Source organism: Callithrix jacchus, chromosome 6 (assembly GCF_049354715.1).
Source record: "Callithrix jacchus isolate 240 chromosome 6, calJac240_pri, whole genome shotgun sequence".
Classification (NCBI taxonomy): domain Eukaryota; kingdom Metazoa; phylum Chordata; class Mammalia; order Primates; family Cebidae; genus Callithrix; species Callithrix jacchus.
In genome coordinates this window covers 148,904,533-148,919,053 of record NC_133507.1, presented here as the reverse complement: position 1 = coordinate 148,919,053, position 14,521 = coordinate 148,904,533, and the positions used below count along the sequence as shown (strand labels likewise).

The window sequence follows — 14,521 nt, the reverse complement described above, 5'->3', positions numbered from 1 at the left end:
CTGTGCTCTCTTTTGGAGCCAATGAATACATTGTTTTTCTTATAATGGAGACAGTATTTTTTTTTAAAGAGTCAGGGTGTTGTCTGATGCCATGCACCAGATTTGGCAAAGGGTACTTACCGGGTGGACCTTGGGGGCCAGCAAGGCCAGGGGCCCCGGGAGGTCCTGGTGGGCCTGGAACTGGTGTTGAAACACTGACTTCTCCTCTAGGACCTTAAGGAAATTTGTGATCATAAGATTGGGGTATATATATATTGAAGCTTTTCTTAGATGATAGGGGAAAATATGATTATAAAGGGTTTATAAACAAAGTAAATTTTAAAAAACTGTTTTCACAGGCTTCAAAACTAGCTTAAGGACCACCAGCCCATTGAAACTTTCTTACTAAGTCAACAAATCTTTATGAATTTAGACTGTTGTCTAAACTCTGTTTCCTGTTCTGTTTCCTGTTCTGAGATAACTCACAGATTATGGTCCTAACTTTACCACCTTACATTAGGATTACAGACAAGTTCTGTTTAGAGATAACTCCAAGAACATTTAGTGTATTTTATTTCATAATGAAAATCAGATTTGCTTCAGCCTCAAAGAGTTTGTTTGTGTAAATGAAATGACCACTGGCAGTGAGCTGCATTTTTTTTTCCTAAATGGGAAATTAATAGCCAAACATGCTGGTCTATTGAAAATAGCCTGTTCCAAAAAATTGATAATACGGAATTAGGTGTAAACATTGGTGAATACTGATAGGATACTTATTTATTGGATGACTAGTTTCCACAGGAAGGCTATTTTTGATATGGGCAAGGCTGACATGGGTTTGTGAACTTGGACACTTTTCTTAACCTCTCTGGTAAGTTCCTCATCTGTCACAGGGGAAGGGACGCCAACCCAGCAGATAAGAACTCGAGATAATATTCTAACCACAGTGGCAAACATTAAAACATGTTTAGCGATAATTGTTGTCCATATAGTTACTTCTTTATAGAAAAACATAGGTTTATGTGATGGGACAACTTTGATAATAATATATTTTATGACAATGGCGTTCTTTAGTAAAGATTCACACTTAGAAATAACAGAAGAGGCCAGGCGTGGTGGCTCACGCCTGTAATCCCAGCACTTTGGGAGGCCAAGGCGAGTGGATCACTAGAGGTCAGGCGTTCAAGACCAGCCTGGCCAACATGGTGAAACCCCATCTCTACTAAAAATACAAAGATTAACCAGGCATGGTGGCTGTTGCCTGTAATCCCAGCTACTTGGGAGGCTGAGGCATGAGAATCCCTTGAACCCACGAGGTGGAGGTGGCAGTGAGCTAAGATCACACCACTGCACTCCATTCTGGGTGACAGAGCAAGACTCCATCTCAAAAAACAAAACAAAAAAACAACAAAAGTGCATTTGACAATGGATTAAAACAGGGCTAAATAAACTTTTGCTGTAAAGGGCCAGATAGTGAGTAATTTAGGCTTTGTGATCCAAATCTACTCAACGACTCAATTCTGCCATTGCAGCATAAAAGCAGCCAGAGACAGTACATGCAGGAGTGTGGCTGTGTTCTAAGAAACTGTATTTATGGGTACTCTCATTTGAATTTCATATAATTTTCATGCATCACAAAATATTAAACATTTTTTTTAGTCATTTGAAAATGTGAAAACCATTCTTAGCTTGCGCATCATACAAAATCAGGCAGTGGGCTGGACTTGGACTGTGGGCCACCACCGTTTGCTAGTACCTGGATTAGAACAGCAGCCTCCTTTGGTCAGGCGTGGTGGCTCACGCCTGTAATCCTAGCACTTTGGGAAGCCGAGGCAGGCGGATCACCTGAGGTCAGGCTTTCAAGAGCAGCTTGGCCAACATGGTGAAACCCCGTCTCTACTAAAAATATAAAAATTAGCCAGGTGTAGTGGTGGGTGCCTGTAATCCCAGCTACTCAGGATACTGAAGCAGGAGAATCACCTGAACCCGGGAGGCATGAGCCGAGATTGGGCCATGGCACTCTAGCCTGGATGAAAGAGCAAGACTCTGTCTCAAAAAAAAAAAAAAAAAAAAAAAAAGATCAGCAGCCTCCAAAATAAGGTGCAGATAAACATAGATATTTACTTATTTAATATATAAAGTCATAAGATTTACGTGCATGTGTGGACAAAAATGATGCGTATGTTTATAACATAGGGTTGTGCACTCAAAATGTTTTACCCATGAAGGAAGACCCTGTAAAATGATTTAGCGACCACAGTTTATTAGGTCTCACTCTTTAAAGTGGTTTTATTTATTTATTTATTTATTTTTCAGACAGTGTCTTAGTCTGTCACCCAGTCTAGAGTGCAGTAACATGGTCTCGGCTCACTGCAACCTCCACCACCCAGGTTCAAGTGATTCTCCTACCTCAGACTTCCAAGTAGCTGGACTATTGGTGTGTGCCACCATGCTCAGCTATGTTTTTGTATTTTTAGTAGAGATGGGGGTTTGCCAAGACGAGTCTGGCCTTGAACTCCTGACCTCAAGTAATCTGCCCACCTTGGCCTTCGAACAGTGCTGGGATTATAGGTATAAGTCACTGTGCCCAGCCTAAAGTGATTTTAGAAGTAAAAAATGACCATGGTGGCATTATTTGCCTAAAACTGTCAGTAGCATGCTATTCTGAACTTCAGTCACACTCTTGAATCCAGAAGTAGGGCCAGTATATGTGTATCCCCAAAGTTACTTGGACTTTTAAACTATTATCAGACTATTTTTCTTCTTTTGTCTTAGATATTTTAAAGTTTTATTTATAAAGTGCCTATCGAGTTATGGATCAAAAACAACAAATCTGTGGCTGGGCACAGTGGCTCACACCTGTAGTCCTAGCACTTTGGGAGGCTGCAGCAAAGATTGTTTGGGGCTAGGAGTTGGAGACCAGCCTGGGAAACACAGCAAGATCCTGTCTCTACAAAAAATAAAAATAAAATATAAATTAGCTGGTTGTGGTGACATGCGCTGATAGCCCCAGCTACTCAGGAGACCGGCTGTGAGGATAGATTAAACCAGAAATTTGAGGATGCAGTAAACTATGATTATGCCACTGTACTCCAGCCTGGTCAACAGAGTGAGATACTGTCTTTGAAAAAAACACAAAAAAACAAATTTGCAATAGTGCTTAGGGTCTATTCATTTCATATATTTATATAAGTAATAGATAAATGGAAAAAAAATGGGTTGTCTCTAACATACCCTACATGTTCTTTCCTGGTATCTGCGAGTTTATATATTCTATTGATAAGAAGCAAGTTTCTACATTTTTCTTAGTCTTGGAAAAGCCTTGTTAGCTCTAGAAAACATCAACCCACTCCGTCAGAAAACAGGACTGGAAAGAAAACTAACCAACCGGCTTCTCCAGGTGGTCCAGGGGCTCCAGGAATTCCTTGAGTGCCCTTGGGACCAGGCTTTCCTTGGGGTCCATAGCCCGGTGGTCCAGCTGGTCCTGCAGGTCCTGGGAACCCAGGAGAGCCAGGATCCCCTGGAGGACCTCGGTCCCCCTTCTCACCACTCAGAGCCTGTGACGACAGGAATGTGTTTGAATCATGCTTCATTCCAGTATCTTCTTACAACAGGTTAATCATCCTCCAAATATGAATACCAGTTAGGCTGTCATTGAGATCTTGAATTAAAAAGCATTTGGTATTTGATGGGAATTATTATTAAAATAAGAGCACTGCAGGTTTCTGCCGTTTTATGTCCTTTGGAGTGAAGCAACATTTTTTGAACTTGAAACTGTCTTGAGTCCCACTTGAGACGGGTCTCCCATATGATAATAACCACTAAAACTACGTTCAAACTGACTAATAGTTCAAATGACTTTAGGGGTGATATTCATCATAATGTTACATTTTTTAAATAAAATGAGTACAGCAAACCCCATATCTACTAAAAGTTTGTGTTTTCACCAGGTATTTTCATGACAAAGGAGATTTCCCACCTCCATTTTCTCTCTTAAACTGTCTAGTTTTAAAATTTTCATATGCTACAACTTTGAAAATGATTTGTATATTTAAAAGAAGTCGAATTTGACAAAATAATGTAAGCCCTCTTCCTTCCCATCATGGCCTCCCGAAATAAATTTGACTCGATTTTTTATTGTTCAGTACCATCAGATGGCTAAGTGGTCTCTCTCCTTTTTTTAAGACAGGGTGTAAGACTCAACAAATCACCACCTTGATTTTTCGCTCATGTACTTTATGGAGCATGTTTACCAGAACTTATAAAGAAAAATTGGTGAGATACAAATAGGGACATCATACAAATTCTCTTAATACCAGACCAACAGAATTCTAGCACTGTCGCTTTAGAAGCATAACTACCACGAAGTGAACAGCCTGGGACTTGGCCAAGTCAGGGTCTGAGAAGTGCTGGTCCCGTAGATGCTGCCAGCCAGAAAGGGCTTTGTAGTCAGAAGAATTTAGCAAAGACTGGATAGCTTGTCTTCATGTGGGAGACTCACAATTCATATTCTGATATTAAAGGGTCTATAGATGAACCTTTAAATTTGTTTACCAGGTTTCGTTCCTCCAAACCTGTTTGAGGTAAATCTTTTATTGGATTATACAGATTAGCCCTGGGAGAAACTGGTATTTCATAGAATAGTTTGAGCAGCATCCCTTGCAAACCTCTTGTAAATACATTATGATGGAAGGTGCTCACCCTCTCTATAATATTTTAAAATAGATCTTGGGGCCGGGTGCAGTGGCTCATACCTGTAATCCCAGCACTTGGGAGGCCAAGGCAGGCAGATCACCTGAGGTCAGGAGTTCAAGACCATCCCGGCCAACAAGATGAGCCACCATCTCTACTAAAAATACAAAATTAATGGGGCATGGTTGCACATGCCTGTAATCCCAGCAACTCGGGGAGGCTGAGGTGGGAGAATTGCTTGAATCCGGGAGACGGGGATTGCAGTAAGCCGAGATCATGCCATTAATGGCAAAACATTTAATCCCTTTATTTGACTACCATACCCTGAAATATGCTGTCTCTTATGCATTTAGTTTTATTTAAAAGTATGGACATTGCCCCCCAAACATTTACTAAAACTTTCCACTATATGTCATTTTCTGAACTTTTCAATGGACTAATTTGATGCAAATATGGAACTGTAATTTATGTATGAGATGGGGTCATTATCAATGTAGAATTTTGATTGGGTGACATCACTGAATGCTACCTATTTATTTTGTCAAAATACTGTGACTATTTGCTTGGGTTATTCCTGCTCATTTGAAGATGCTTCATTCTTCAGTTACAGTGATGAACTGTGCTGAGCAGCCAGCCATTTTTGGAAAACACTTTCTCTCTTAACTTCAGAATACTTCATTTATAGGTAGGGTAAAGTTGCTAGATACCAACCAGTTCGCCTTTAGGTCCTGGTAATCCTTTCACTCCCGGAGTTCCAGGAATTCCATCCAAGCCCTTTCTCCCAGGTTGCCCTCTTAGCCCCGGGTCCCCTGGGGCACCCACTTGCCCCTTAGGCTGAAGCGTTTCACCTTTTTCTCCTTTAAGTCCTGGGTCACCCTGAGCACCTGGGAATCCCTAGGGTAGTACAGAAATGAATCTGCATTGTATTTTGATACAATTCTTCTTGTGTCAATCTTAAAACTGTGAACAAGAACTTTTGAATTTTAACATGAACTTTTCAATACACTTTTTCTGGTCCACAACTATTATTTCAAGCATTTTGTTTGTTTTGCTTTGTTTTTAACTTCCAAAACTGAAAAATAATTCAGTTAGATAGTATAATTCAAGACAATACACACAATAATATAATTCAATATCATAAAACAATCACGATAATTCATGTTGTGTTTGAATACTGGTAAATTTTAACAAGCCTCTCTGAATAATTTGATCTAAGTATATTTGTCTATGAGTTTTTGATTCATGATGACAATCAAGATTTGAATTTTTAACAGACTTATTGAGGTATAATTTACATACCATAAAATTTCTCCTTTATAATAGTACAATTCAATGATTTTTAGTAAATTTATAGAATTATACCACAATCACCACAATCATGTTAAAACGTTTCAATCACTCCCCCAAATTCCCTCAAATCCATTTGCAATGAATCTCTGTTTCCACCCTCAGCCCCAGGCAACTGCTAATCTGCTTTCTCTTTCTGATATCATTTCAAACTGTTTATAAATTCATTAACTCATTCACTTAATCAGTCTCATATTTATTCATTTAATCAGCAGTTATCTATTAAGTGCCTACTGTTTGCAAGGCACCAAGCTGATAACCTAAGTGTGTTGCAACCATATTTCCAGAGTGTGCAATTTTTCAAATTGAAGCTAAAGATTTAAAAACATGAAATCTTACTGGAAATCCTGGAAGACCTGTATTTCCTGGGGACCCTGGACTTCCTTTCAAGCCAGCTGCACCTTGTCTTCCTGCAAATCAATGAATTATTAACCAACTCCTCCTTGAACCATCTTTGAGTAATCATGGTAATACAATGTATAAAGAAAATAGAGTGTTTTCTTATGGGGAAAGAAAGACAACTTCTATCATAAAACATAAATGCAATAAGAGAATGGGAGTAAATAACCAGAATGAGAGATCATGTAAAAAGTAACTCAGATCTTAGCTTCTTAAAATTTTCATCTTCATAATTTTAAGAATATATTTTTATATTTCTGAGTATATATTACTTTAAAAAGTAATATATGCTGATTGTAAGAAAATTATGCAGAAAGAAGTGACTAAAAATCACCCATAAATCTGCCAGAAGATAATATTTGCTAAAGTTTAATGTGTATTAGTCATAAATTTGTATATCCATAACTGCACAAGACTCATAAACACACAGTTTTGGAATTATAGTATACATATGTCAATAAGTATGAATAAGTATTAGTTTATAGCTTCATTATAAATGGCTGCATAGCAGCCTATTGTGTTGGTGAGCCATCATTTATTTAGCTAAATGCTGTTTTTAGACATTTAGATGTTAGGTAGACATCTGTCAACTTTTGCCTGTTGTACACAATGCTTTGAAAGATGTCTCTAAATATTTAGGTCTCCAAATGTATCCAATTATTTCCTTTATAATAAATTTTTTAAAGTATAATGGCAGAGCCAAATGATGACAAGATTTTCTAAGGTTTTGGATGTCTCTTGCCAAATTGCATTTTATTGCACAATTTTATAGTTCTCGGAGGTATTTAAATATCTGTGTAAAGATGATCCCTTTGAATGACCTTCTGGGTAGGTCTTTGGTCAGTTGATCAACATATATCTATTCAGATTCTAATTTGTGCAAGCTATTGAGCTGGGATGTATATTTTTATAGTAATCCAAACCATTTTACAGCTTATAAAACTTCTTTGAGCTGTATCTTGATAGGCCAAATGTAGAGAAACTATGGAAATGACAACCATACAACGAGTGATCAGCATCAGTGAGCTGCTTACCTGCTCACATTGAGTCAAAGATAAGATATAAGGAGATTATACAATAATGATATTTTATCTTTCATTATTTGTCCTCCTTATTTCCCTCCTTCATTTTCTTCCTTTTGGTTTTTGTTTTAATAGAACATTTCCCCTAGGTATTTGGGTACTGAGCAGGAATGACATGAGGAACAGCCCCTACCTCCCTGCCCCTCCTTCCCTCACAGGCCTGTGAGTCAGGACAGGGGCACCCATTGAAAATGGCAGAGGCCTTCATAAAGGAGAAGTGTGTGGGATCCGAGGGGACAAAGGATCCCTGCCCAAGTGCATGTCATCCAGTGGCTGGCCATGGTGTCCATGGCTGCCACCATTAATCTTTCTTCTTTGGACTGAGACCCAGTCTCCCAGAAGACCCTGTGCCAATGCAGATGGCTACTAGATGGTGTTAATGTATAACATTCCCTATCCAGGTTGCCAGGTAGACCTTTGGATTAACTCTCCAAAAGCAGCCCCTGAGGAGACAGGTAACAGCATCACAGTCAGGGGATGGAGGCGTGGAGGCAAGAGCACGCCTCTGGATTTGAGTTCAGTCTCTGCCACATTATTAGCTATGCCACCTGATTCCTCAGCTTCCTCGTCTGTAAAATGGGGTTAATTAGAGCACCAACCTCTAGGGTTGATGTGAGAAATAAAGGAATGGAGACACATAAGACACTTAGAACAGTACCCAACACACTGGCCAAGGGCTCTGTAACTTTACCTCTTACTGGTTAATGATACATAATTTGATGACACTGTCTTGAAGACCAAGGTGCTGGTGGCAGAGTTAGGACTGTGGGTGGTAGCAAGGGAGAGGCCCTGTGTAGACAGGGGAGTGGCACAAGGAGCAGAGAAACCCAATCAATAAACAGAGATGTTTTGTAATTGAAGGTTTTGCCCATAGCCAGTTCTGTGACTAAAGATGGGGAGGTCAAAAGCAGAGGTGGTGACAGCTGGGAGCAGCCATGCAGGGTGGAGAGTCCTGGCCTGGCACAGAGTTGTCAAGGGAAAGCCTGTGAATCATCCTTTATTTAAGCCTCAGGACATGGCATAAAATGTATTTTTTTCTTTCAAAAATTGACTTAGTGGCTAATTTAAAAAACACCATGAGATTTTAAATAAAAATTCCAATTCCTTTCTTCTCATGAAAACTTGGAAGATTTATTAATGCAGGGCCTAGCATTTTGCATAGTAACAATGGGCTGGCGCCGACTGCTTGCTGGCCTGTTCAAATGTTCCCTCAGTTTTTAAACTGCAGTGCTGCAACTCTCTCTCGTCCCCAGCACTGAGGATGTTGCAATTTTTTTATTGCATTTGCATCCTTAAGAAGAAAGTGAAATACCACATATTCCTATGACTCTTCTAAAAGTAGGAACACGAAAAAATGGACTGAGTAGTGTGTCTTTTGAGGAAAAAAGGGAGAAAGCATATTTCTTTATGGAAGAGAAAGAGGGTGTGTGTTTCATGTGGCTGCTTCACTGCCTTCAGTTACCTACTGTTCTCTTATAGGACACTGTGTTGACAATTCCTGCCTAATACGATACTTTGCTAGGGGTCAGCAATTAAAATGGAACAGGGAAAAATACTAGCTTTTCTTGGATTTTGGCTGACTTTATGTTAATAGAGATATGTTTGTGAACTTCCCTCCAAGTTCATATAAACCACGTCATGACATCCACCAATCTAATGTTTTTATTTTCTTCTAGTGTATTGACCCTTTTGTGCTTGCAAAAACACTTGCATGCAAATTCTTTGTACCTGGAATTCCTTTTACGCCATGTAACCCTGGCAATCCTGGGAGACCGGGAGGCCCTGGGATGTAAGGGCACTGTGTACACAAGAGACCTGGTTCTCCTGCAATGAGAGTAGGCTAGCATTACTTATAAAGCTACATCGAGTCCTCAGAAAAAACAAATACTTTCCAACCACACTATCATTTATTACATTTAAACATTTTTAGGTAGTGAAAATCATCTAGGACATTATACATATAAATTTAAAAATTCATCTATTATAGATCTGCTTACTTTTGTGTTCTGAGCTATCAGTTCTTCTGAAAGGGGAAATTCCAACATAAAATGTCTATTTTCTTGCATGCAGGCAAAAACTCACATTTTAGGGCTATCCAACAATTTATTGCATGGGTGCCAAATAAATTATTGATTTACAGATAAATGAATACTTTTAGCTAATTGAAAAGAAGTCATCACTGACTGGCTTCTGTTTGGGATCACTGTTATCTCAGGGGGAAAAAAATCAATGATAATGCCGATGATGCAAAAGACTTATCCTAACAGAACATTATTGAAAGAACCAACCTTTGGGCCCATCAACTCCGAGGATTCCTGGAGAGCCTAGATAGCCTGGCAGTCCACGATCTCCAGGTGGACCCTTGCGAAAAACGATGTCACCTATAAAAATACAGTACCAAACGTAGTTTCTTATTTGTGTTTTTTTTTCAATGTAGCAAGTGTTTTAATATATGTATTATTTAAAATGCATCTCTCTCATCTTTGTATTGGAAGCCCAGTCTTTAGAAGTTTATCTGCAGCTCAGAAGGCATGGTGACCAGCTCTTCCCTTCATATTACATAGACGTGGTATTTTTAATGTAGTTGATCTTTGAAAGCTCATTTTATATGTATATATATATATATATATATATATATATATATATATTTTTTTTTTTTTTTTGTCACAGAATCAACCTATTTTATCTTACTTAACTGTTTCCAATTATTCCAAGATGATATGGTTTGGCTGTGTCTCCAGCCAAATCTCATCTTGAATTATCGTTTTTATAATCCCCATGCGTCATGAGAAGGACCTGGTGGGAGGTAATTAATCATGGGAGCAGTTACCCTCATGCTGTTCTTGTGATTGTGACTTAGTGCTCACGATATCTGATGGTTTTATTATAATTTTTTTCTTTTACTTTGTTGTGAGAGATCTGATGGTTTTATGAGGGGTTTTCCCCCTTTTTCTCAGCGCTTCTCCTTGTTGCCATCATGTAAAAAAGGACATGTTTGCTTCCCCTTCTGCCATGATTGTAAGTTTACTGAGGCGTCCCCAGCCATGCTGAACTGTGAGTCAATTAAACCTCTTTCCTTTATAAATTACGCAGTCCCGTTATGTCTTTATTAGCAGCATGAGAAAGGGCTAATACACGGACAATCTGTTTAGCATCTTGAGGCAAATGATCAAATCTCATTCTGGATATTGTTAGATACACTGTATTTTCCTGATATACTGTAGATGCTTAATGTATATGGAGTAAAAATAATGGATCCTGACTCAGGATATCATCTGTATTCTCTTTGTTGCTTGTCCATATCAATTGAGTGTCATCCTTAAAGCAAGTCTCTAAGAAAGCTCTTTTCAGTTTCCACATTATCTGCTACTGTAATGTTACAATGAAAAAAGCAAATTCTCGTAAGCTGGTTAATTCTGTTCAGTAATCTAATTTTTGGCTTTGCCATTTCAATTACAGGTTGAAGGCAATGGTGATGAAAGTAAATATTTAAAAACAGTACCATAGCTGTCCCAAATTTCAGATAAGCAAGGTACCACTGGAAACATTTAATTTCATTGTAACACGAAAGAGTGACCATTTTGTGATCAGTTTCCTTCATCTTTAAAATACCTGGAGGGTCTTCTTTAAATGGTACAATCTGATAAAAGTTTAATACTTAGTGCAGACTTATATGAATACTTTTACATTCCTATATTTTTGTGTACTTGTATATTTTTATACTCAATTGATGCTTAATTAAAAAAATATTTGAGTACCTGCAGTGTTCCCTATGCTACATACTGGGCTTAAAACAGTCAAAAAGACACAGTTTTTGACCTCAAAATGCTTTGATTTTTGTAAGAAAACCTGACAAGACAAAGAGGAGGCAATGTGAAGACTTCTATAGTTGGGAGAAGCTTGGAGGTTACAGGATATGAACTCACTGAAAGCATTCTGCTGGACTTGAACTTGAAGCTACAACATGAAGGATAGATGAGTGTTGTTTAGAGAAGGGAAGGTAGGAAGAAGCAAAGGGCTCTGGGCAGAGTGTAGCAGACACAGAGGGAGCATGACACTTCGGGGAGGGAGCAGTAAGCCCCTGGGCCCAGATCCTGGGTTTAGCTTCATTAGCCCTGTGAGCTCTGCATGTCAGCCTTGACATAGAAAAAAAGAGGATACTAAACCTCTGTCTTTTTTTTTTTTTGAGATGGAGCTCCCTCTCCTGCCCAAGCTAGAGTGCAGTGGCCCAATCTCGGCTCATTGCAACCTCCACCTCCCAGGTTCAAGCAATTCTTCTACCTTAGCTTCCTGAGTAGCTGGGATTACAGGTGCCCACCACCATGCCCAACTAATCCTTAATGGAGACAGGGTTTCACCATGTTGGCCAGGCTGGTCTTGAACTCCTGACCTCAGGTGATCCGCCTGCCTTGGCCTCCCAAACTGCTGGGATTACAGACATAAGCCACTGCACCCGGCCTAAACCTCCATCTTAAAAGGGACTTGGAAGAGGCTGGGATTATAGGCATACCACCACACTTGGCCCCAGAAAAAGTATGTTAAAATATAATGTGTGATTTATATGTTTGTGAGGACCTATTGTATATGAGCCAACACAGAATGCTAAGTGGCTCTGAAGAGGGATGTGAAGGAAAGAGGCCTGTGTCAGGACCTCTGAGCACCACTTTAAGTCCATTGGGCCATGGCTCTGTCATCTCTGATCCCTTTATAGCATGTGGCCTTATACCCCATATGGCACACCTCTGGCCTACTGCCCTGGGGCTTGCCTGGTGATGCCAAGGCATGGGATGTTCTGGGAACCATGCAAACACAGCTTGGAGGTAGGAGGATGGGAAGTGGGGAGCTGCTTGTCTCTGGGGGTGCAGAGGGTGGGGAATCTTTGAGCCATGGGAACTAGAAGCAAATGGATAAATTCTTGCCTCTTTCTCCCCTGGCACAGGCTTCTTAGAAAATAGTCTCCAGGGCTAAACAGGCAGTTGTATTTGGCCAAGTCCAACTTGATAGTTACCCATCCTTCCCCGCTTCACTCTCGTAGTCCCTGCCTCCTGCTCTGCTCTCTGGGAAACTTGGGCTAAGACTTTGCTGCATTTGTTAAGTAGTCATTGCATGAGTTTCTTTCACAGAGAGTTAGTAAAATAAAGACTATCAGAAAGATAACTCATAAAAACCACACAGACTGGTGGCTAGGCTGTGAGGAGGGTTTCTTTACCCTGGTTTGCACACATCTGTCATGGGGAGCTGTATGCAAAAGGAATCCTCTTCACATCCTTACCTGGTGGTCCTGGAGGTCCCGGAGATCCTGTAGGGCCTGGTGAACCAGGACATCCTGGGGACCCACGAGTCCCCATGGCATCCTTTCCTGGGGGGCCTCGTTCCCCTTTACTTCCTTTCAAGCCTGGCCATCCAGGGACTCCTCTGAGGCCAGGCCTTGATGGTCCTTGGAGAAAATAATCATTTCTTGTATTTTACATTTTTTCCTGATTAATACAAATTTATTTTTCAATTGCAAGAGTGATATAATTTTATTTATAAAAGTTGAACAATGGAGAGGTACATAACACATATAAAATAAAAAAAATGAATATCCTTGCTTTTTTCATCTGCGGCCTTGTTAAGTAACCACACTACAGCAAAATGCAGAACATTCCATTCCCACAGGAAAATGTATCTAATTTGTTACCAGAAACTGAAACAGAGTGGGATGCACTGTAGTCTTTTTATTTAAATATGCTACTTTGTAGATGTTTTTTTATTAGAGACTAGAGGATGCTTGCAGTGCCCAAAATGAGAGAGAAAGTTGCTAAGTGGACTTTATTCCTGTCAGGGTCTTAGACATGAAAGGGTGTGATAGGGGATAGTCATCTCCTGGGAAAGGAGCCGTGTCTCGTGGCACAAAGTCCACTCTAATCTTAAAATGGTGTGGATGAGACAGTCTCATATCTCTGTCCCACAAACAGTTTAACTATTTCTTTTTTTTGAGACAGAGTCTTGCTCTGTTGCCAGGCGCCAGGCTGGAGTGCAGTGACACAATCTCGGCTCACTGCAACCTCCGTCTCCTGGATTCAAGCAATTCTCCTGCTTCAGCCTCCTGAGTAGCTGGGACTACAGGTGCATGCCACCATACCCAGCTAATTTTTTTATTTTTAGTAGAGATGGGGTTTCACCATGTTGGCCAGGATGGTCTCGATTTCTTGACCTAGTGATCCACCCACGTTGGCCTCCCACAGTGCTGGGATTATAGGCATGAGCCACCGTGCCCGGCCAACAGTTTAACTATTAAGTAAAGTGATGCTACCAGCAAAGGGCTGAGAAACTAGCAGGGGTAATATCTGATTACGTCCTATTACTTGAACATAAAGGCAAATCCTTCTGATTGACATTTGTTTCAGAGCTTTGTAATTTTTTATCATATTTTACTTTGGCATATTATATTTGTACTAATTTATGGGGTACCTGTGAGATTTTGTTACATGTATTGAATGTTTAATGTAATGATGAGGTCAGGATATTCTGAGTGTCTATGACATGAGCATTTATCATTTCTGTGTTGAGTACATTTCAAGTCCTCTTTTCTAGTTAATTGGAAATATACAATACATTGTTGTTAATTATAGTCACCCTACTTTGCTATAAAACATTAGAATTTATTCCTTCTAACCATATGCTTATACCCATTAACCAGTCTTTCTTCACTCCCAATTCCGTCAAAGAAACTCTTAGAACTGATAAACAATTTCAGTAAAATTGCAGGACATGAAATGAACATACAAAAATCAGTAGCATTTTTTTTTAGGCACCAATAATGAAATAGCCAAAAAAGAAAACAAGAAGGCAGTCCCATTCGCAGTAGCCACACATACAAAATAAAATACCTGGGATTACATTTAACCCACAAGGTAAAAGTTCCCTGCAAGGAAAACTACAAAACACTGGTGAAAGAAATCGAAGAGGACACAAGCAAATGGGAAAGACATCCCAATCTCATGGATTAGAAGAATTAATATCATTAAAATGATGATACT

General features: G+C 39.6%; 1 protein-coding gene and 1 long non-coding RNA gene across 13 annotated transcripts in view; one reads left to right on the top strand and one right to left on the bottom strand.

Moving 5' to 3' along the window:
- Nucleotides 1-14,521, bottom strand: part of COL4A3 (collagen type IV alpha 3 chain) — a 148,241-nt gene that overhangs the window by 34,408 nt on the left and 99,312 nt on the right. For all 6 annotated transcript variants that reach the window (XM_078328701.1, XM_078328700.1, XM_078328702.1 and 3 more), the window contains exons 21-27: nucleotides 12,772-12,936; nucleotides 9,788-9,880; nucleotides 9,228-9,323; nucleotides 6,358-6,428; nucleotides 5,383-5,565; nucleotides 3,368-3,536; nucleotides 121-213 (exon numbers count right to left, since the gene is read on the bottom strand). In XM_078328701.1, coding sequence (XP_078184827.1) covers nucleotides 121-213; nucleotides 3,368-3,536; nucleotides 5,383-5,565; nucleotides 6,358-6,428; nucleotides 9,228-9,323; nucleotides 9,788-9,880; nucleotides 12,772-12,936 — 870 coding nt within the window. The remainder of the gene's footprint in view (nucleotides 1-120; nucleotides 214-3,367; nucleotides 3,537-5,382; nucleotides 5,566-6,357; nucleotides 6,429-9,227; nucleotides 9,324-9,787; nucleotides 9,881-12,771; nucleotides 12,937-14,521) is intronic.
- LOC144576721 (uncharacterized) overlaps nucleotides 1-14,521 on the top strand; it is a 152,494-nt gene that overhangs the window by 45,006 nt on the left and 92,967 nt on the right. The window lies entirely within an intron of this gene.